General features: G+C 34.7%; 1 protein-coding gene across 1 annotated transcript; it reads right to left on the reverse strand.

Annotated features, from left to right (window-relative positions):
• Positions 1-29: 29 nt before the first annotated feature.
• On the reverse strand, positions 30-23,673 carry LOC110460863 (receptor-type tyrosine-protein phosphatase kappa-like). The gene is made up of 26 exons (XM_021514057.1): positions 23,576-23,673; positions 22,046-22,258; positions 19,314-19,571; positions 18,735-18,830; positions 17,985-18,080; positions 16,749-16,844; positions 14,657-14,752; positions 14,097-14,255; positions 13,798-13,909; positions 13,579-13,697; positions 12,972-13,147; positions 12,659-12,746; positions 12,395-12,471; positions 12,011-12,047; positions 11,611-11,708; positions 11,302-11,430; positions 10,990-11,135; positions 5,907-6,042; positions 5,529-5,678; positions 5,244-5,343; positions 4,403-4,476; positions 3,591-3,716; positions 3,198-3,323; positions 1,497-1,657; positions 1,173-1,308; positions 30-708 (listed from the first exon to the last, which is right to left on the reverse strand). Exons 1-26 carry the CDS (start codon positions 23,667-23,669, stop codon positions 640-642), a joined length of 3,168 nt encoding a protein of 1,055 aa, XP_021369732.1. The 5' UTR covers positions 23,670-23,673; the 3' UTR covers positions 30-639.
• Positions 23,674-23,718: the final 45 nt, after the last annotated feature.

Here is a 23,718-nt window from a genome sequence, read left to right on the forward strand (position 1 = left end):
ACTTGAGAAAGGGACTCGAAACATGGAATCCTGAAGTAAAACACAGATGCATGCAAATGCCTTATCAGTATAACAGACATTCGATACTAATAAATGGAAATTCAAAGTCTTGTGCGTAAACTGTTCCAGTGAATTATTCTAATGGTGTTATATGGGAAACACTTTCTTGATAAAATTATGCATATACAGTAATTAATCATATTGAGTTTTGTATTCAGACGAATAATTATATGCGCTCTTTACTCTTTACATCAAGCATGATTATATTCAATACACAATGTTTTTGTTCAGTTGAAACGCAAATCTGTTGAATTAAACAAATATGTTGTTCCATTGCCATGCCACAACCAATGTTGGTTGTATTCAATTAATATTTGAGCAGTTGGGAACATTTACTGTACATGTATATAAAATGATATACACACGTGAAGGATATCACTATATGAGGGCTGTTTATGATAATCACTGAAACAATGAAGAGAGGATGCAACTATTTGAAAGCCTTCTTTGAAGATGCAGGGACTCAATCAAAGCCAACCTATTAAGTGTAGCAATGTGCATGTACTCATTTGATTATTTTCAGTTGATGCGAATCTATATACATTTGGCGTATAGCACTAAACACGCATTGCGTTTTGTTCAATTGACGTATACGTCTATTGAATCCAGATATAGCCCCAGAATGTTGTAGCAGTACTGGTATTGTTTCTAAAATGCAATAAAAAATACATTACAAGACATTCGTAAACAGAGAAGATATTTCGTAAACATAGCATCAGTTTGTTTATTAAAACTAATCGAATAATGTTTTAGAATGCTTAATTAACACAGCATTTATAGTAACGTTATCATAATGATTAACAGACGTTACAAGGTTATTGAAAGAATCATTATTATTGGGGTTAATACAAATCTTAGCTGTGTGATTAAGATTACATTTTTCCATTACTGTAAAATCATATATTTTCGTGGGACATCAAATTCCGTATTTTTCGTGAATAACAAACATTCACAAAATTAAATCCACACGAAAACATAAACTTTGTATGATATATATAGTTGAAAAAAAGAAATCAGTGAAACATAATGCCCTTGAAAAAGGCTAGTATATGAATACCACGAAATATTAACCCCACAAAAATATATGATTCTACAGTTGATATAAAACTTACAACATTTTCTAGCGCCTCTGGTCGCCGCTTTTTCAACCGCCTTGCTGTTTGGAATATGTCCACCTCCTCGTCCATCTTCATTTGATCTCTGATATTGGATATACAACAGAACAGTCCACTTTGTGTACATCCGTCCCTGCAGAAGACAAATCATATTTTCATATAAGGATAACAAAATGCAATCTATGATTTTAGCTCATCAGTTGAACAACCTACCACTGATCTAATAATAAAACAACTGTATAAACGTATTACAGCTTAATTATGCCATAGCACTGACGGTATCATCCACATATTATGGTAAAAGAACGGCGTCCTACTAACCGACACATGACAACAACAGGTATTGTGTTGTCTGAACGTCGCCGACTGTCTAGCTGTTCCAAAAGTTGGAGAAGAGACGAGTCAGATGGAGGCAGTAAAGAGTCCGATGACCACTGGGACAGACTAAAAATCATGATAGTCTTACTTTCACTGCCGGATCGCTGTGTATTAGATGACACAAAATAATGATTTTAAATTATAGTCCGCTTAAATTTAATACAGTAACACACATTTCCGACTGTTATGATAAATTTACCTAATATGTTTATGATTTATTGATAAGACAGTTTACCGCTTGCTTTACTTCAGAATATATATAGATACTAGTTTACTAAGTAGTTTTGACTATCATCCAAAAAACTGAATCTGAAAATATTACCTTTACTGGTTGACAGTTTCTTATTTAGTTTGCATTTGTAAGGGAGTTGACATGACCTCATAACGGCCTCCAACATAGCAGATTATTTAATATATAAAACTAGTCAACGAGACATGCACGGTCACTAAGATATATCTGTTATTCGGTATATTGTCAAATGATACGACACTTTTCATAAATAAATTATCATAATATAAGCAGGTATGGTATACAACTAAGTACTCTAATTCTTGTCGGTGGACATCATGATTGTATACCACATATTTACTATATCTGCATATACTATTTTGTATTTCAATTGATAAAAGTCCTTATTATCCCTTTGAGAAAAATCTAGGAATCTGATTGGTTAAAAACTACAGTGTACCAAACCGCATTCGTAAATCTCAGGGGGTATACGGAAATCTCAAGGGGTATACGGTCATGTCACGTGATTCTCAGCAGTAATACGGTGAAATCACGTGATTTTACAAGTGGTATACGGGTCACGTGTCTTTTTATCTTGCGGCCGGGCATCGTGAGACAACTCGCTTTCGTCGTCTGCTTCGCTGTTTACAAAATGGACAAACCTTTTTTCCTCGCATACTGATGAAGAAATAATCGCCAAAAAGGCTAACTATGTGCCACATAACACACAAAAGTCGAAAAACGAGCGACAAACATGCTGAGGACGTAGTATTTTAAAGAAAAGAATCAGGACGAACAGTTCGAGAAATTTCGTATTCGGCCTCATGAAATACGAAACCCTTTAGGAACATACCATCCCGTATACCCTGCCAAAAATCCATGTAACTAATATTATCAATGCTCGGATCACATTTCAGTTTTGCATGGAAATAACTCTTGAACAAAAAAATGTCTGAAATTTCGTCTTCCAAAACAAAGCAGTTGGGGGATTTCCTTGATAGTTTTGTGTGATATTTTTTTTTTGTCATATTATTCATTCATATTCAAATAAGGCCAGATAAATTTTCCCAGGTACACTACTCGCGTGAATAATATCAAAGTGTTTCATATACAGATTACTGTAGCTATGTACCCAATTAGAAAAGCATCAACTAGGCAAAAGAAACGTCATAATGATATTATATAAGCAAACAATCCTATTAGGCTTTTTATAAATTGGATCACATTTCTTTAAGAATCAAAGGTTATTATTAACTATCTCATCACGATCGTGGTAATTAGTATATTTGACATTTGATATTAAATAATATCCAAGCTCACTCCATTGAAAAGAGCAATGCATATCTAAAAAAATAGAATTTGTGTTTCTGCACACAAATATCTGGCTGGTTATCTTTACATCATTTACTACCTACCTCCCTTTCAACTTGGTAGTCTACAATAGCCAACTCGGTGTCTAGAGATCGATCCTGCATTTTTGTTACTGAAATGGCATTTCCTGCTGCAAAGTCTCCGCCCTCCTCTAAAAGCCAATCCTCTTTCTATGTTTTTTTGAGATTTTTAAGACGACATGATTATATTATGGATGTGACAAAACCAACTTAAGGAAACGTCATGATACGGTATATCTGATGTTAAGCAAGTCATCTTATTTAGCTGATTATTCAGTATGTTTACAAAGAAACCAAAATAATGATATAAACCAATTACGTTTTATAATAAAGAGCAGATTAAACGATACTTCCTTTTGATAATTGATGAATGATATATATATATTAATATATAGGAACGTGTCAGTTTTTACAAACATCTGTTGGTTTTCCGAGGACGACGATGTTTTCACAGCTGTAGTCAAACACCATTGTCCAGAAGTCATCAATGGTGTCCATTAGAGGAAACTGTGTCATCAGATACCCCGACATCGAAGTGTGTGACTGCAGAAAGGGATTAACTGAGTTCATTATAAAGCACACGAGAATCAACAAAAGTTAGGGGTTAAACACCTTGCGACGGCCAGTGTCATATTGACGGTTGTCTTGGGAGGCAACGCTGGGAAAAATGAATAAGATAAAGAAAGAAAGTAGACATAAACGTTTAAAAACGAAAACGAGCCCAAGTGTTGCAAAGAGGGTAGAACATCAGTTATGACCTCGTCCATATCCTATTACTAGAAAACCGCCGATTCTGAAGGCTCCACTTACGGCGATATTCCTATTCCGTCTTTGAGTATTGCAGAGTTGTTACGTCATTGGTCTGTGTGTGAAAATAACGTCGTTTTCTCAAAAAATTGATGACGTTACTCTCACAAACAAATGAAATAACAATCCGTATCAGCTCACAAGAGTAACACTGCAATACACACAGACGAAATACACATGCAGTGGGATATACTAGGTATAATTTCGGTTTTTTAATGTCCCCTAAATAGAAAACAAGAATGTATCCACTCCAATTATACACAGAACGACAATGATTGTCTCTTATAGTCCAGCAGTGGGATACAGCAGGCCTTGAGCCACCGAAGGTTGATGCATGTGAATCGGGCGATACGTATCTCTTCTGTGTGTTATAAGTCATTAAGTTTGTCAAAGCTTATGTAATGGATATGGACAATAATTACCTGAATCATTACAGCATTGATGTAATCTGTCACCTTCGGTAATTGTGACTGGAGAAAGGGTCTGAACTTGTCCGCTTAAAAAAACACAAAGCAGAATATATGTTAATCACGTTACATGTACCAAGTGATCTAGTAAAATAAAATTAACAATCCTACAACTTCATCACACGAGGATGCAATCAGAGCTCAGAGTATGTATGAATCGAAATAAATCTGCAAAACAATCTACAAATTATTGTTGTGACTTCATGCAAGAAGGGGATTTTCGTCATGTCGTAAATCGAATAATGAGGCACTATAACAATACAGTGATTATTATTTATGTTTAACATGTGTGCTACACATTATCGTTTTAGCATATTCATTGATAAATCAGTTATATGATTCAGTCAAAACATTTGAATCATATTTACAACCACGGGTCACGTACAGCCGCGCTAAAATATTGACAAAGTTCAGTAGTCAAACGGTTCATTGAACTTTGAACATGATGTTTCCTTGACTGTATTTCCAATAGAGCTGATATGATGCTGATGAATGGTATCTCATTGAAACACCTTGCCGGAAGCACACAGTAATCAAAGATGAAGTACACATCATAGTGATTCAACTGGTGGCATTATACTGACAACGGTTAAACTAGTTCTTAGCAATTTATATTTATGCATAGCATCAAGTACCACTTCAAAGGAGTCAATACGCACTATAGAACAACAAAACAAAACCAGAAAAGTAAAATCACCTAAAATTCATATTAAATCATTCAATATCGCAATGGCAATATTAGTAAGCAGTGCGAGTTACAACGTTTGTACTTCAATACAATTCAACAGTGAAATACCTGCTAGGATGTCATTATTCCGGTTCTTTTCTAAATTTTCTGCCATTAATGCAGCCTTAAAACAACTTGGCGAGTAGGCTGGAGTAAGTGCTGTTAACGTCTGCAACAACAAAAGAGACGCAATAGGAGAAGATAAAAGCGTCATGATGGTATCATTGATCGGTGATTATACTTAAATATCAAACATTTGCATCTATAAAAAAGAAAGATATTCCATATTAAAGACAAATTATATTAACTGTATGCCATGCAAAATGTTCTATTGATTTCTAAGCAGATTCAAACCTTAAATTCCTGATGGATCTTTGTCTGATTCGCTGGTGTATTAGTAGGACACATTGTTGCCAGGACAGCAGGGAAATTCACTCGAACAATGAGTGATTCTTGTAAATTGAATCCTTCTACAAGTAATTCGTGCAAGGCGATGTACTGTTCCTGTAATGCACACAGAGAACGGTATTAATATTAGTGGTACAAAACCGTTTAAGAAAAATCCGTTTTATTTTACAAAGGTAATTTAGCTAAATATATTGTAAAAGTAAAACGCAGCTTTACAATAACTTACATTAATAATGTATGTGTCAGTATATTGCTGGTGTACAAATACAGTAGAAATTACACGTTGTATCATGTAGCTTTGTTACTCGTTCAGGCACTACGTACATATGTCTGGATCATGTTCATTCTGCCATTTCTCATGGTTCCAATGTACCTGGGGATGTCAACTTTTCCTGTTTTCTTGCCACGAGAAAGCAACGCATTTAAACCGATAAAAGTCCCAGTCCTCCCAATGCCAGCACTGTAAAATCAATTTAGAGGGTGAATGTGTCTTCGTGGGATTTCCAACCTAATTATCTATCAAAATTACGAGAGGAAAATTAAATAAATGTCTAAACTAGTTAAGGAAGTATTTAATTAGGAATTTTAATTGACCATTGTAATAATATCGTTTCAAAATAAATTGAAAATAAACTGTAATAATATTTTTGATCTTTTTAAAACCTTTTGTTTTTAAATTGAAGATGTCTCAAATAATCAATGAGACCTGAATATGTTTGATTTTTTATTGGAAAAAAACTATGCTGCTAGCAATTAATCCAAACTCTGTTAAAAAAACAATATAAATTGAACTTGAGTACATCTCAGAACCTCTGGTAACTGTACGTATTATAAATATATATGAAATTGGATTTTGGAAACAATGGTTACATGCCAATAATATTGATTATACACCACAAGTATGTCGAAACTAACCTCTGAGCATAATAAAGAAAAGAGTCCCGGCTATTTATTGCAACTCTTCTAAACCAGTTGCTAGCACTATATTTAGATATTCAGGTAACTTCAGATACTTCAGTATGTCCATTTTATACACCATCATGTAATAAACCAGTAACATAATTATTTATAAAGTGTTTTTGCGAGGGGGAAAATACGTGACTGAATAGTTTTGCAACACCATCTTTCTTGTTATATTTTTTTCTTTTGCAAACTCATGTTAAATTGCAGATGTCTAAATTGGTTGTTGAGACCTGAATACGTTTGGTATGTTTTTGTTAGAATATTTACCTATGCAGCTAACACTAAAACCTTAATCTATTGAACAAAAACTATGAATTGAACATGGGTACAACTCCGAACTTCCGGTGTCTGTGCGTATTATACATGTATGAAACTGCATTGTGTAGACAAGGGGTGAGATGCCTTACACATTCAATATACACCACAATTCTGTCGGAGCTAACCACAGAGCATAATACATATAGGAGCCCCTGCTATTTCTTACGGTTCTTCTAAATTAATTGCTTCCACGTTTTCAACTATAGGCAACAGCTGTTTTTAAGTGATCGTCAAATAACTTTAGCATGTCCTTATTCATAACCAACACTTAGTAAACTGGCGATCTAAATAATGAAAAGCTTCGAGTGTTTTTTTTTTGAGGGGGAAAGTATTGAGAGACACCTGCCATCAATCAGAATGTGAATATCAAGATACTCATTTATTCTAGTTTCGTGGAAAATGATACAATGCACTGGGTAAAACAGGAGTATTCCGGATTAAACACACTTTTCAGAGTGGGTAAAGTCAGGCCTATCATTATAGACTAATTAGTAGCTTGAAATACAAACTGGGAACACAACGTAAAGGACTTAGAGCGTTGTAGGTCATTGTGGGCCTCATATGAAGTAAACATTGAAACTTGAATTAACTAACGAGTTTCTAATACAGTCATCATACTGGTTAATTGGGACTATCTTTCTTGGTACAATTTGTGTTCAATACGCATGTGTAGATGCTCTACCATAGTTACAAAATTGCGTTGTTAAGCAGAAAATATCTAACATATGGTGTTTTTGGACAGTTGCCATCCAGAAATAAAAGCATCTGCATGTGACAAACAAAAACTCCTTTTTACGAATCAGCACTTGCATGGCAATGCTTAAGCATGTCACATACCTATTTGTTTGCTGCATGCGAAGGCTTTCAAATATTGAAGGGTGTTTAATTAATTTCATTCAAAATGGCAATTTTTCAACCAAAAAGCACACAACAAACGAAAGTCAAACATTCATTGTGAAAATATATGCATACTCCAATTATTTTTGACGACGAATATAACAACTAATTATAAATCCTCGATAAGGCCCTTAAAGCCCCTAGTCCTTTTTATTTCTTGACCAAGACGTACGAACCTCACTTAATGTCCGGCATGAGATTAGTTTGAATTTTTATCGACAGTAAAAACATCCAATATCAGATATTTGTCAGCGTGTTATGACGTAACGATGGGGACAAATTGAGCCCCACCGTCGACTGATTTGTCTATATTATTATACAATATTTATTTACAATAAATATAGACATCGTAAATTTGAAAACAGGGACGTTACAAATCCATCTTCATCAGTCGCTTACCTTGCAGTTTACTCTAAACATTACGCCGCCGAAATCGTATTACTTATTTGTTAAAGAAGCGTTAGAAATGTATCTTTTTGAACTGTCCATGTCGTTAAAGTAATAATCACACGCTTATATCATTAGTTACACAAAATTTTGGCAGGATAGGCCTCAGGAGATACGAAATCCTGTAGGCTATCATTCCAACAGAAGTGTTGGTCAAAGTTGATGGCGCAATGTTTACATTTGAGGGTTCATGTTGTGCACGATTTAGGGTATCTAACGGAACAAGCTGTTTATTTCCACGGACTGCTTGCGTGATAGCATTTCCCATTTCATGCTTTTCATTATCAGACACTCGGTGGTATACAGAATATGAGCTGACCGACTTTTGACCGGTAAGTGACATAATCTGGGTCGAAGAAAAGTAATTGCCTATCAAAATGGTGATTCCTGTTGTACGAACTGAATGGTTGGAGTAAGTCTGAGAAAGAACACACTTGGTACTTAGCTTGGTCATAAACTTTCCGAGTGTATCATTGCCAATCGGGCGGGCACAATACCACACAGATGATGAATCAGAGAAAGAGTACATAGGTCTCTGCCAAAGTCGATCCAAATCAGAACGTAGTTTTGAAATGTATTTTTCAAAGGAAACCACGGGGCACAGATGGTATTCATCAGTTGGCATGATTCCTGTGTATCCTTCCTTCTCCCTTTCTCGTCGATTTTTGGTGAGCTCATCACGAGTTATTTTTACATATTTCTTTCCATCGGCATCTTAACAAACAGAAAATGTTGTTTTTTTCTTGTTGGCCATATTTTCACCACCATTTCGACAAAAATAGAGTCTAATCTCGAACTGCACTTTTGTAAGGAGACCACAAGGTGTGTCGGGATCCATGTGAACACTACCATACATTTTTATCAGATCTTCTTTATTTATCGCGTCATGGTGGTTTCTTTCCCCTTTTCCAGAAGCTTTTAAATCGCTCATTGCTGTTTTGAATGAATAGTTGGCATCGTTAACTTCTGGGTCACGAATCAAATAAATGTTTTGAAGATGGGGTGGGGCATTTAAATAGCGGTTGAATGCATGTCTAGAATTTTCCAAAGAGCTGGTTTTGTACAGTTCCCCGTCAACTTTTCTGTTGTCACGATAAAAATGGCACAGTACCTCATTAAGTTTTGTTTTATATAATTCATCGAACTGTTCTCGCTGATTCTTTTCTTTTAAGTAGGTCCTCAGCATGTTTGCCACTCGTCTGTTGGATTTTTGTGTGTTTTGTGGCACATGGTTAGCCCTTTTGGGGAGTATTTCCTCATCAGTGTGTGAAGCGAAACGTTTTGCCATTTTGTAACCAGCGAAACAGACGACGAATGCGAGTTGTCTCCCGTTGCCCAGCCACAAGATACAAAGATACGTGACCCGTATACCACGTGATTACACCGTATTACTGTTGATAATCACGTGACATGACCGTAAACCCCCTGATATTTTCGTATACCCCCCGATATTTACGAATGAGGTTTGGTACTCTGTAGTTTTTAACCAATCAGATTCATAGATTTTTCTCACAGGGGTAATAATACTTGATACGGCTCTAACATTTTGATATTCACGAGCTTGCACTGTATATTTGAATGTCCATAATAAATGTCAAATTTTGGAAGAAGAAGAGCACAATGTTTTGAGAGATGTTTGGTTTGCAATGCGATTATTCCTTGTTTGTTGTGCATATCGGTGTTTTTTTTATTGTACACCTAAAGCAACATTGGAGGCACGAGTCTAGTGGCCGTACTCGTGACCGAATGGTTGCCGGTTCGAGTCACGTCACAGCACTGTGTTGTATCCTTGAATACGATAGTTCACATCGCTTGTTTCAGTCTACTCAGCTGTAAATGAGTACGTGGTTGGGTAGTGCTGGAATTGCCGAATGCTAGCTGTGAGCACCGAAATGGCAGCACCGGCTGTATGCTCCCCATGGAGTTTAAAAAGGTATTGGCTGGTTGCAAAGTTCCCATAACCATTTATAATAATGTGTGAACTGCTTTGATACGACCTATGAAGTAGGTTGTAATAAAACGGTATATACCAACCTCGAATGATTATTATCATAATTGTTATTATATTTATGATTCCTTGACCCTGACAAGAGTAGCTGATGAAGCAAAACACGCTAACCGGAAACCCTTGTTCCTATTGTCTTTGTAATATTGTGTTGATCATGTCCCATTTTACACAGTTTGACCATGTTTCGTCGATTATGATTGTTTCGGTAACATTTCATGATTTTCAAATACTATTAAAGCCAATCAAAGTCACCAACAGAACACCGAAGCTTATGAATAAAATGAATAGCATATTTAAGCATATGTTCCGTGTAAGTGAGTAAGTAACTATGCAGAGGGATTTTTCACAGCCGACATTTTACACAAACATAGACGAAAACGGGTCGAATTATCTGGTTTCTAACCTCGATACAGCAGAACAGATGATGTTCAAAGGAAAAGGATGAATGGTCTCGAGCACAATTAGCTGTTAAATTATTATTATCACTTTTGATTAATGTGCGTCAAGGGAACAATCGAAATAATCGCATTGAACCAGCGCTGTAGTTGCAATATATATGCATAGAAAATATAAGATCTAACGATGTCATAATGTAATATGACGTCATCACTTTCTGTGATATCCTATCAACATAAAAAAGCAGTTCCCCTGATGAACCTTAAAATGAGTGAAAGAGCTAGGGGTACTAAGAGACGCTTGTCATTTGTATTGCTTACATAAATATATCTGATTCAACAGCAAAAAGACTAAAATACAATCAACAAGTTATTTTACCTGCAGTGTACAATCATCTGTCCCGTCAGTTGTGTTCTGTATGACGTCACACGGCGGTCAAAGAGGACGAGCTCCAACGTGTCCGGAGTTTCATGGTCGAGCCATTTCGTAAAGTGAAACTGATGGACCTGACGCTCTTCATTTATCTACAGGGAGAACCGTAGGATGCATTACAGTCAGTTATGAATAGTCACGGATGTCATAGAATGCAGTCAGTTATAATCAGCTCACGTATTTTTATCACTTGCATTATAAAGAATAAACAAAAATAGTTCATGTTGGTTACAAAATGATGTTAAATGAAATCAATACCTTTTTATTGGTGATTGAAATAGCACGGACGACATAGAAGGCATAGGTCATCTCTCTGTCAAGTTTGAGCTCAAATGTCGGTGTTACAAGTGATTCTCCTTCATCAGGCCAGTATTTGTGACATTTTACCTGAAGAAATAACCAAAGCGAGTGTACGATGAAAATATAAAATTTTAATTGCAGTACACACATTCACAAACTGGAGAAAAAATTCCTATGGATTTTTTTTTCTATTTTATTTACTTTTCAAGCATAACCTAGTGTACTATACATAGATATACATGTACACTAGCATTATAAAATACATACATTGCGACCCTCTTCGAGGTTTGTCAGCATAACAATCTTCCCAGAATTCACCTGCCACACCATCCTCCAAAAGTCGTCCATAGTGTTTGGCTTCGGTCCTTTGTACCGCAGTGTTTATAAATCGGGACGAAATGACAATGATTATTTGACAAACAGATAAATTATGTCAATATATTTTTTTCTAATCATATTGATGTTTGTTTTAACATAGCTATTACACATGTATAACGGATTGTCCCCCTTTGTTCAGAAGAGGCTTTGATTTATTTGTGTTCAGTTTGTGAGTTTTTATACAAACATTTATATTGTTAATGTCGCTATTGATTGTAGTTTAAACTTTTTTTTCAGTTGATAGGATATAATAACATTAACAAATGCATTGAAATGTATTGTATAATACCTTGACAGGCAATGTACGCTTTTTCGTTTTCAATACCCTGTAAAAGATAAATATAATATATTATTGTAATTAATATAACATGAATACAACTTATTATACATTGTGCAGTAAAAATGATGCATTTTGTTTTATTTCTTTTTTTTTTTTTTTTTTTAAAGTACCGTAATTCAAATTGAATGTGAAGTTTATCTTTATATCAGGTTGTCTAGATGAATTTCAATTATCACTTCTAACCACATTGGTTACCTTATAGTTTTTCAATACCATGTCGTCGAACACATATAACAAATGAAAAACAATTATCTTCACAGAACTATAAGCATTGCTTTTGTAGGTATGTTACAATCAATATAAAAAGCTCGATTTATCGGCCTATATACTTACATCGATATAATTTGCGTTGATATAGCTGGTATCGATGTCCTTGCCGATTGTATCTAGATGGATTCTGGAATGGTCATCTGCAATATAGTTATATACTTACATGTAAACAAATGTATGCTAAACACAATTTGTGTGAAATCATCAAGTGCTTCTTTATATATCATCATTTCCTACATACTATGTCCAAGCAGTTTATCTGATTAAGATTATAAATCTGTTTTTGTAAAGTGTATCGATATGGAATACAAATAAACAGTTTCTTACATGGGAAAACTGTCTTGAATCTGTTCTTTGGTGTGTTTGATGTCTTTTTACCTGCCTCGTGCGGGTGTACCGCTCTTCTTGGAAAAGTCTAAAAGCAACTAATTTATTAAGTAAAAAAAAAAGAAGATATAAAAACAAAACCAGGAAATGTCTATTTGCTTGATACCAGTAGAAATAGAGCGTGTTCAATATTTTTAAGAATCAACCCTAAGGATCCATTTAATTCCTTCGTTATGTCATGATGTGCTATTATTGCTGCTCGATATTGATATCTAATATTTCATTAAATGTTGATGTAAACATGCATCCATACCTGAAATTCCTCTTGAAATGCTGCCGCTTCATTTAGAATTTTGCTATCGATGATAGACCGCAGTTCATGAATTGGGACACCGGCGACGTCAACGTTGTTATACACGACGTCGTCATCAGTTTTTGGGTCAATGTAATGTACGTTCACGTAAACCTGCCTGTCTTCACTTGTAGCATCTTAAATATCAAACATATGTATTGAAGAAAAATTGAAACTTGCGAAAAGTATCGTACTTACTTACTATTATCAATATCCCTTTACGTATTATATATATCTTTCTAAAATCATCCGCTTTTGATTATGGTAAACATTAAAGTGTCAATCAAACATAACAGTGTGACACTAATAGTCCTCTCTTCTGTAGCTACAACACAGTATACCTGTGCTGTTTACCTCCACACGCTGTATACACAGATACGCTGATATATGGAATACGACAATGACTTATAATCAAAAGTCAAAATATATTGCTACTGCTGCAATACTAAGAAACTGTTTGACTCAGTAAACTATTATCCTCCACATTTACACAAAACAAAGGCGATGCAGATAACACCTTACTTGGTTATGACAGTTATATAGGGAAGCCTATATGTATAACACTTACCTGCACTTTTTGATTGATTGTCTGGCGTTTCAAACGGGATTGGTAAAGACTCTACATTTGCAAATGCCTTGTCTCTGCCTTCAAGGTGATTTTCTTTTTTGTGTTTTGGTAATCGTTTCCTAGCGATACAGACATAAAACAAAATCGAAATGTTAACGATCAATACATATCAAAATAGCATCTACCAAGGTTCACAGTACAATAACCATGAATGCATACCTTCTAAGGATGATGACTGTTGCTATAACAACAAGAACAATCACAATCACTGCTACAACACCAATCCCAGCGTACGTTCCAGTTTGGTCGTCTAACACTGACATCACCTTTTCTGAAATTAACACAGGTGTGCTAATAACTTCTCGTTCAATTTATATGAAATAGATTTGACAAATTCCAGTATGGTTTCGTTATTTTCATATTATGTTTTTTTTAAACAAAATCTACATAAACTGAGTGAAATATCAACAGTTATTTGTTTTGAAAATAAAAGGGGATACAAAATAAAAACAAAATACTTGTAGTGCACTTCTCTCCTTCCCAGCCATTTTTACACCCACATTTCCCGTGTGTCTTGTCGCTGCATAAGCATTGGCCGTCAGACCTACTGCATAACACAGCACTGCACTGCCCACATTCCTCTTCACAGTCAAGTCCAAAAAATCCACTCGTACAAACTTAAGAACACGAATAGAAGTGTCATTGTATAAAAAATATTGAGTTTGGGTATGTAATTATAAACAAAAACATAATCTGTACTGAAATGGACTAAACATTTCGTAGCTTTTAGAAATTATCGTTTGAAGTAAGCATACAATATAAAACGAAAAAAGATATTTCAGGTGAAATATTATGATTATAATTGACGATAGAGAAATGGAACAAAATGTACATGATTCATTGTCTTTTTTATAATAATAGTACGTAATTTGAATCTTACTCATTAAACAGGCTTCTCTATGCATATTCCCAAATAAAGTATCAGTGAATAATGAATATCTTTTCTATGCATGATTAATAGCTCAGCCATAGATACTTTGACTAGATATTCTGTACGTTAATGATATGTCAACTGTACCTTTGCACGTTCCGTTATTCTGTTGGCATTCATCATTGTTACACTGACCAGAACATGACATATTACAATTTTGTCCAAAGAAACCAGGTCCACATGCTACAATACAAACATTTCATATTTACACATACGACTCCTTTAGTACATTAAATTAAGTTCACTAATCCCCATGATTACAGGTTGACTGCATATCCGGCCAGTTATCAAAACAAATAATATTAAAAGTTGCCCTGGATAATCCAACTCTAAACAAAAATGTAAATGAGTAAACAAGAAATATTAAAAATTGTACAATTTAACAAGTATGTATTGTGATAGAGTCCATAAAAGAAGTCGACCTCTAAACGGAGCATGGTTTTACAAATGATGCATTAGATAGAATTTCCAATGCAATAATGCACTTACAAAATAATATTTGGCAAAATCAGAAATAATGAGGAACTATTGCTATCTCAATGGCATCCATCCATTTGTACACTGTACGGCAATCAATATAGGGCCACAGGGACCCAAAAAAGAAACTGTTAGCACATACAACTTAATTAACGCACCCTAGTCTATCACCAAAAGGGTTCAATGATCGACAGATAGAAAAGCTGACTCTAATTTTACAACATTGAACCTGAACAATCCCCGCTACTTCTGGCATATAGTGAGTCGCGACAGTGTAACGGGCAAGTGTGCTTACAGTCAATGGCATACAACTCGACTCCACATTCTAAAACACAATTTAACAGATACATGTGTTGATGTCTCGTTAAATCAATGCTTATACAACATGTTTATTTCAGCAATTATGTTTACTTTGCTGGAGGAAGTGTACAATGTAATATATGAATTTCTACCACAATACGCTCTGTTATTCCACTCCCAGATCATTGTATACACATGCAGACTGTTGCATAAATATGAGTTATAAACAAAAGTTGGGGTATGGTCTTCCGTAGTTTTGGTTGGTCGAGACGATGAACCTTGACCGGACGACTTTTTTCACGCGCTTTTTGCCGCATTCTGTTTCGTTTACGTCGTCTGCTGTCAATATCCGGCAAATGTTGTTGACTTTTGTGAGGTTATGCGATAGGAAAAGGGAGGTTATTAAGGAAATGATAAAAGAAGATGATGCTTAAAGATTTGATCGCTAGTTTCATGCACAATTGCTATAGACGTAGTTATCGTTTCGACTTCATACCGTCGCGTATGCGGTCGTGAAACCCAGAGACGTAATATATATCTCACTGTGAAACCCAAACAAGATCTGTAACATTATCGGAAAATATTTTGTTCTCCCCATGTCCCGTTATCAATATTCGGAGACCTTTCTATGGCGGAACTCTCACTATAAACGTCAATCATAGAACCTCACGAAGAAACGACCAAGGCCTATGGTTTTACACATTGACAGCGATTAGGTCGCCTTCATCACTTGGCGGAAGGCAGACTTCGTACGATATGCTTACGTGCATATAATCCGTGTTTAATTTATACTAATTAATATTTTTTTCACGAAGTTGTTGCCGAAACATGAATTTTGAAAGTTATTAAATTGATAAAAATAAAATAAAAAAATGAATATTAATGAGTTATTTTTACATATGTGTCATATCACTATGCCAGCCCTGTCAACAAAATGTATGTATGCTATTCAAATCTGTAAATACTTCAGCTGTTTCCGACTGAGATTGTGGTATAAACAGATCAAACGACCCGTTAGTTAATTTTCAAAAACTACAGAAAGGCACTCGCTAAAGCTCGTGACTTTTATAACTTTTGAAAATTAACTAACTCCAGTGAAATAAATATCATATTCAATAACCACTCGTTTGTGACATCTATATATTTGTTATTTGGTCTATGTAGTTTGTGTGCTAATGATTCACATTTTAAAACAAACTCTTGTCGTTTAATATCAAATGTCTAGTAAATTGAGACCTAGGTTTGCATATCCTCAAATTCAGTTACTCTATCTTTTACTATGCCGAAACGAAAACCACGTTTCAAAAACGTAATATTCCACGCAACAAAATACTATCGCACGCATCATTTCTCGGCGATAAGTAAAGTGTATCTTCGTCAATAACCTTGCATATCACCATACCTGTACATAATCCACTGGTCTGATAACATATATCCCCTTTGCAATTTGACGGGCAGCTTGTGTTACAGGTACCACCAAAATATCCAGGTTTGCATGCTTAAATAATAACAACATCGGCAATCATTTGAGGTAAAATGACTACAGCGTTCACTTGACACTATCAAAAAAAATATTAGGTATATGTTCAAACTAGACTTAGAAGAAACGCAGGCTTGAATATAACACAAATACGATTGTACACGTATCTCTCTTACAATAAAAACACAACTGTTTCGTATCTATCTTCAAGTACATTTAGAAATCTAGTCAATCATATGAAATTTGTATAAATAATTCAAATTCATTACTTTGAGCATACAAAACACAAATATAAGAGTCACCATACATTGTATCTGTACAGTTTCACTCATACTGTGTACATGTGTTGTTTTCACAACTAAAAAAACATTACCGATCATACTTTATCCCATAAAAGCCGTTCAAGCAAGCTAAAATTACACAAATATGTGAAGCCTAAACTTCGGTTTTCCATTTCAATCGTTATACATTTCTTTGTGTGAAATATTGAATACGACAATACTGTTAACTTAGAAAACAAATCCATATATTGCTCTCAGAGCAGTCATAGCACTTGCACTACGACATGCATTTGGATAAATAATGTTACTCATTTCCCCGTACCTAATCAGGTTAGCCGTTTGGTTATCTTAAAGATCCATCAGGTTTATTGATCATAATGTAAATATGTGCATTCTGCACACAAAATAAACGTTTAACCAGCACATCCCTGATGAATGATTTCACACTGCATATCTATTCAAAAATGATAACAACAGTTTAACATAGGATACATTCTTAAAACAAATTTGATTTCATGACATGGTAATTGATTACCGATCTTGATTCGCAAAGATAATGCTAATTTTCCCGAAAACCTACGTAAAACGACAATAGCTGTGCACGTTTGAGCTATATTTGTTTTCTCTCAGTTGTAGGGCTGCACATCCCACACCATTATTATTATTTGCATATCCTTTTAATTTTCATTTATTAGACGTTATATAAAATAAAACTCAGATCTGTGTCAGTAACGTAGAATTCTTTTTATGCAAAATTGATCTGAATTATCTATGTTAACATGAGAAATAGATTATATGAATAGTATATACTTTCCTAAATTTTCCCTTTTCCATGACATTTCTATACATGCCTATGGTACCTTCAACTGATACATACCTCCACACTCTCCATTGTTTTGCATACATCGGTTGTCTTTACAGTTGAACAGACACGTCTGATTGCAATGGCCACCATAATACCCGGGAATACACGCTTCCGTGGAAAATCACAAAAAACACGTCAGAATAAGAACAAAATGGTAAGGAGCTACATTTTCCTCATTTAAGTTTTAGTGATTTTCACTGAATATTTGATTCTACTCAATTGTGATTGATACATGTATATTTCGAAATAACATCAAGCAAGATAAATCTAAATTGTAAAAATAATGTAATCATAACCTGATATCATTAAGTTGATTAATATATATTACAAATACCTTAGAATTGATATAATTTTCAATTTAAATGTACGAGTGTCCCCACATCGAATGCAATATATTTTATGACAAGAATTTGTATTAACACAAAATGTAAAAAAAAAATGAATTTCATATGACTACTGATTTAAATTGAAGTACAACTAATCACTTACCGGAACAAAAACCGGATTCTACATTGCATGAGTTATGTAATAATGTAAACATGTTATCATGATAGGACATGCAAAGACAAAACCTCATAGTTTGAATCAGGTTATGATGACGACCTTCACTTTTTCTTGTACTTAAAACACGTTTAATGGCAATGGTTCTCGTTTATAAAAAAATGAATAATCAACTGAGTTGTTTTCTCTCGTTCAATAGGCAAATGGCATGTTGTATTTTTGTTCCATTGGGTATAAAAAAAATAAGATATATATAATTACATGCGCATTTTCCGGTCACTGGATCACACAGACCATTGGCACACCCTTCACAATTTGAATCACAGTTACCATCACCATATTTCCCAAGTGGACAACCTGAAATGTATAAGCATACGAGTTTGTGTCATAAGCACAAATATTAAAAACATTAAGAATATGCTATAACATATTTAACCAATTTCAGTTATCCTATCTCTAGATAGATCCCTTGGTTGTACAAATTCCTTCCCGTGTAACATCAAATACAGCCTTATAATGATACACAAGAACATTAATAACTTCACAAACAAAAGCATAGGAAATAACGAATGCTAAACATTAATTTTGAAATAAAATATATCACGTCTATAATTAAACAAAGTAAATAAAGTTGGTACTTAATTGAATTGCAACGATGTTAGCATGGTGATCCCTATTTCTTTAATAATATTTATCTTGACCTAGAACATGAGTTATGAAAGCTCCATTATCCTTTCAACAATTTGTTCATCAATTTTATCGATTTGTGTTAACACAAACACAGCCACATACACACAAGTATAACAAACTTTCGTATTATTAAATATTCAATTTACTTACCGTACACTTCTACCTCACAAAGCTCCAGAAATGAATTATTAGAGTACCACGATAGACTTTCTGACCGTCTGTCGCTGTATATCGTCAGGTACTGGGCGCTACCTGTACAATTGATCTGGGGAGTCAATGACAACGCAGCCGCCGTTGGTGTTGTGTCTTTATGGCAAAGGTAACCGTTCCGCCAATCCGAAGTGTTCGACTGGTATATTTGATAGCCACCAAATCGTTGTCTTTGCTCATGATCTTTTTCCCCTTGATCTAAATTTGATAAACAATTTTTTCCTCTAGAGTTAATGCTCATATATTGTTTTTACGCAGGGTTACTTTCACGTTTTAGCAAGGAATAATACAATCCGCGCAGTTTAGAATTCGCGCGAGAAAAATACGGATCGTGTTAGTTTACCAGTGAAACGTTTCAAACACCCCTGTAGGTCGATTATTGAGAAATAAGCATATGCCTGTTGTTACCGACAGCATGCTCTGTAACAGACAACTGATGCAGAAATCTTCTGAGCAAATAGGGATTTTAATTTGTTTTCTCATTTTGCCCTGGAATTACACTAGTCACCAGGCCTGGAAACTGCTTCTTAATGAAAAAGGTGTCGGTCCCCTTTCTGGTCTTTAAAAATGACACCACCCCCCCCCCCCCCCCCCCCCAACAAAACCATATAGCTGTTCTGTCTTTCCTTTATCCTACTCATACATCTCGCCAAATATCTCCCACTAAAAGTAGCTATGTTTTAGTTTAATATGAATCAATTTCAAACTTGAAAAAATATATAAGATGGATTTGTGCAGTCACTGTTAAAGTCATAGTTAATGTCAATCAATGTTATTTATTGAATCCATGTAAAACAAAAATTCGTTCTAGAATGCGCCTTGCCAAAAATCGTGGACCTAGGCCTCTTTCTGAATCGTTATAGCCACCTGAACCTATTAAGACTATTGGCAATAGTAGAACTGAGATGAAAATGTTCAAAGTGGTTGTACCTTAAAATAGCACATTTGAAATATCGGGACCTATAAAAAAAATATTCTTTTAACCATTTGATAGATGTGACCTCGAAACCTGATTGCAAACCAAAAGTTGAAAAAGTTGAAAAATGTGTAACAAATTCTAATCGCATGTAATGAGAAAACAATTGGCATCGGACATTATCTACACATGATGTACAAACTGCGACCATTTTGAATTATGAACCAATTGAAATTGTTTGCTTCAATAATGCAGTGCACACCCTCTGACAATGACCTACAACACATCCGAAAGCCTATAAACACACTCGCTACCAATAAAAAGATAATGTGGTCACAATATCGTGTAAGGATAGTAAAAATAATAATAATGAGAAACAATCAAAATTGATATGCCTTTTCAACACTTGGCGAATAACCCTAATGACTAGTGTGTGTAACACGTTCGTCATAAAGTTAACGGAATATCTGTGAAATCATTGCAATTGTTAAGCAAAACAAATCCCGGAATCATATAAAAAACAGACAAAGGCAGGCACACATTAATTGTTATGCAAAGGAAATCCCGGAATCGTGCTGTTTAAATAAATGTGTCAATATCTAGAAAAAAATGTATGTTTCAGTCAAAGAAACCGTAAAGTTGGAGTAGTGTTAGCATCTAGTAAACATTCATTGAAATGGTGTTGCCCCGTGGCCCATCATTGCCTGTATGAATTAATATATTGTTACAGAATATTTCCCAAAATTATACTGCATTGTTTAGACTAGGTCATAAACTAGGTCTATTTATATCAATATAAAATATATTTAACTTTCTAACGGTAATGTTTCTATAACGTTCCATTACACTGCTATATCACATCAAAGCATATGTAAAGGGAGGAATCATTGTTCGTTATTATTATCAGTAAAACTCCTCAATCAAATTGTTTCTAACAAGGATTAAAATACCAAACCTCCTATCCACAGGTACACAGACAGAAGTGCTTACAGATGTATCGACCGGTGTCGTGTGTTTACGTATACACAGAAAACCGAGTCAGATCCCTTGGGGTTTACAATACTAGTATTCCATGTATACACAACAGTCCGTCGTTAATAAACACGAACTCATTCAGGGTTTACATACAACAGTGTTATGAAAACATGTGGTGTGGAGTTACAACCTGTTGGACCGAATAATCATTAGTCAGAATTACAAACAACATAGACAGCATTACAACTCACCTATTGATATATTTATTGTAAACATTATACGTAATTATATAACCTTTGCATTGGACTTTCTGTATTGTTATGTCGTATGACGTCATCCGTGTTGTTTGTGCCAATTCGGTGTAGGCCTAACGGACCTTTCAGTCATTTGGGGTTTGTTATGCAATATGTATATCTAAAAACAGATGTCACTGAATGATGTATTATGCAAATATCTAGTTTGATTGTGAATATTTTAACGCATTTCGTTTTAACTCCAGGTTAACCGACCTCATAACCGCCAGTGTTTCACATCAACACGGATATACACGGGGCACCACTAGATAGACAGAGGTACCACGTTTCGTATGTGGGCATCAAATCAATTCTGGTAATAAGTAGTAGAAACCACCGAGAGAATATAGCATTAAGCAAGGTTGGAGTAATATGAGTCGTCTGAAACGATACGCATTTTGACACTACAGTACTGTCTAAAGGTTATATATAAATATTCACAGGCACTTTAAGCTTACCAGAATTTTATTGTTGATTTGATTACTCACCTCTGTAATATATTTTGACGTGTTCCATCATTATAAGTTCCTCTAGATCTACTTGCCACCATGCTTCCATTTGATCTACCTGTGTATGTGAACAACAATTGCTGCTGAGTATTTGTGTTCTACAGCCGTCCACCACCTTGCAACTCGGATATGCAGTAGTGTAGGTTGAACTTTGAGTGGTGTTTTTGACATTTGGTTCACGACTGGTGTTAACTGTAAACAATAAAATGAAATATATTGCCGATATTAAGAACTAATAATCGTCATTAATCTCAGCATTGCATTGTCACCAATGTAGGAATGTGTTGATGGTAAAATAAAGTATCAAAAAAACAACAAATGATGAGCAAAACGTTATGGAGAACGGATATTAATATTGGTAAAAAATGTACAAATGTACCGTCAAAATCATAGAAAAAAGAACCAGGACTTTGTTATTATAGTGATGATTTGACCGGTTGATTAATCTTGTATGTTATGTAATACTTTAAATTGAAACTGTCATGATCATCTTTAAAAGAACTGGGGATAACTAATTAGACGGATTTCTTCTTCGTTTTAAAATGCATGATCAAATGCCCATGTTACTAATTACTATCATTTAAAAAAAGACCAAAAAAAAACAACATTTATGAATTAAGAAATATGCTGATATTAGTGCATATGCGATCGTGTAGCTTGTTACCGAAGTCTCAATATGGTTAAATAGTTATCTCGAAGACGCGAGATCAACTTCGTAAATAGAACAAAATGTAAAGATACCCTGTGAGAAAATGTGTGGGCGAATCGCAATGAATAATTGAAAACTGTCACTGTCTGAACTGCCGTTATTTCTTCTTTGCCCACAAATAAAGTTCAGTAATACACAACCAACAAACATTTGCATGCTCGGATCCAGTATCTATATTGGATCATACTGCCGTTATTATAGACCTTTGGGACAAGAAAGTAAACCCAACAAAATAGACATTATAAGGTCAAATTACACACGTTAAAACATAAAACACATACGTTACGTTAAAAACAAAGTAGATATAATAGCATACTACTAATATATAAAGACAATAAGTCCCTCGTCTAACGTATACATATTAGTTGTTGGTGGATTAAATAGGCTCATACCGATTATGAAAGACTAATGTTTACTACCATTGACTTGCGAACAATGTTGTAAATCATAACAATGGCCCTACCAATGTTAATACAATAGAAAGACCAGTAGACACAAAGCACAATTGTAAGGCAATATTTGAAACAGAACTAGTATATTGTTAATGTGCTGTTTCTATATGTACGTATCTTGAAATAAATGCATATCGTTTGATACTTTGTCACAGAAACTGTGCAACGCGGAAGTTTGAAAATGAATCTAAGGTACACGCTAAATATTTACCCCTACCTGGTATATCAGCAATATTTTTCATGGTAAAACACCTACAGCTTATTCTATGATATGTAGATCTAAATCAATGTGACGTATAGTTTTACATTAGAATGAAGAATACACAGAAAGTGTACATCCAATCATACCTGATGTGTTGACAATAATTAAAGTTGATAAGATACACAGAGCCCCCAGCAGCCAGATATTACACACCTTCATTCTACATATACTGCGTATCATATAATACGGGTGCTTTGTGTCTGCTATATCGCAAGCGCACAACTATCCA

Source organism: Mizuhopecten yessoensis, unplaced genomic scaffold (assembly GCF_002113885.1).
Source record: "Mizuhopecten yessoensis strain PY_sf001 unplaced genomic scaffold, ASM211388v2 scaffold10501, whole genome shotgun sequence".
Lineage (NCBI taxonomy): Eukaryota > Metazoa > Mollusca > Bivalvia > Pectinida > Pectinidae > Mizuhopecten > Mizuhopecten yessoensis.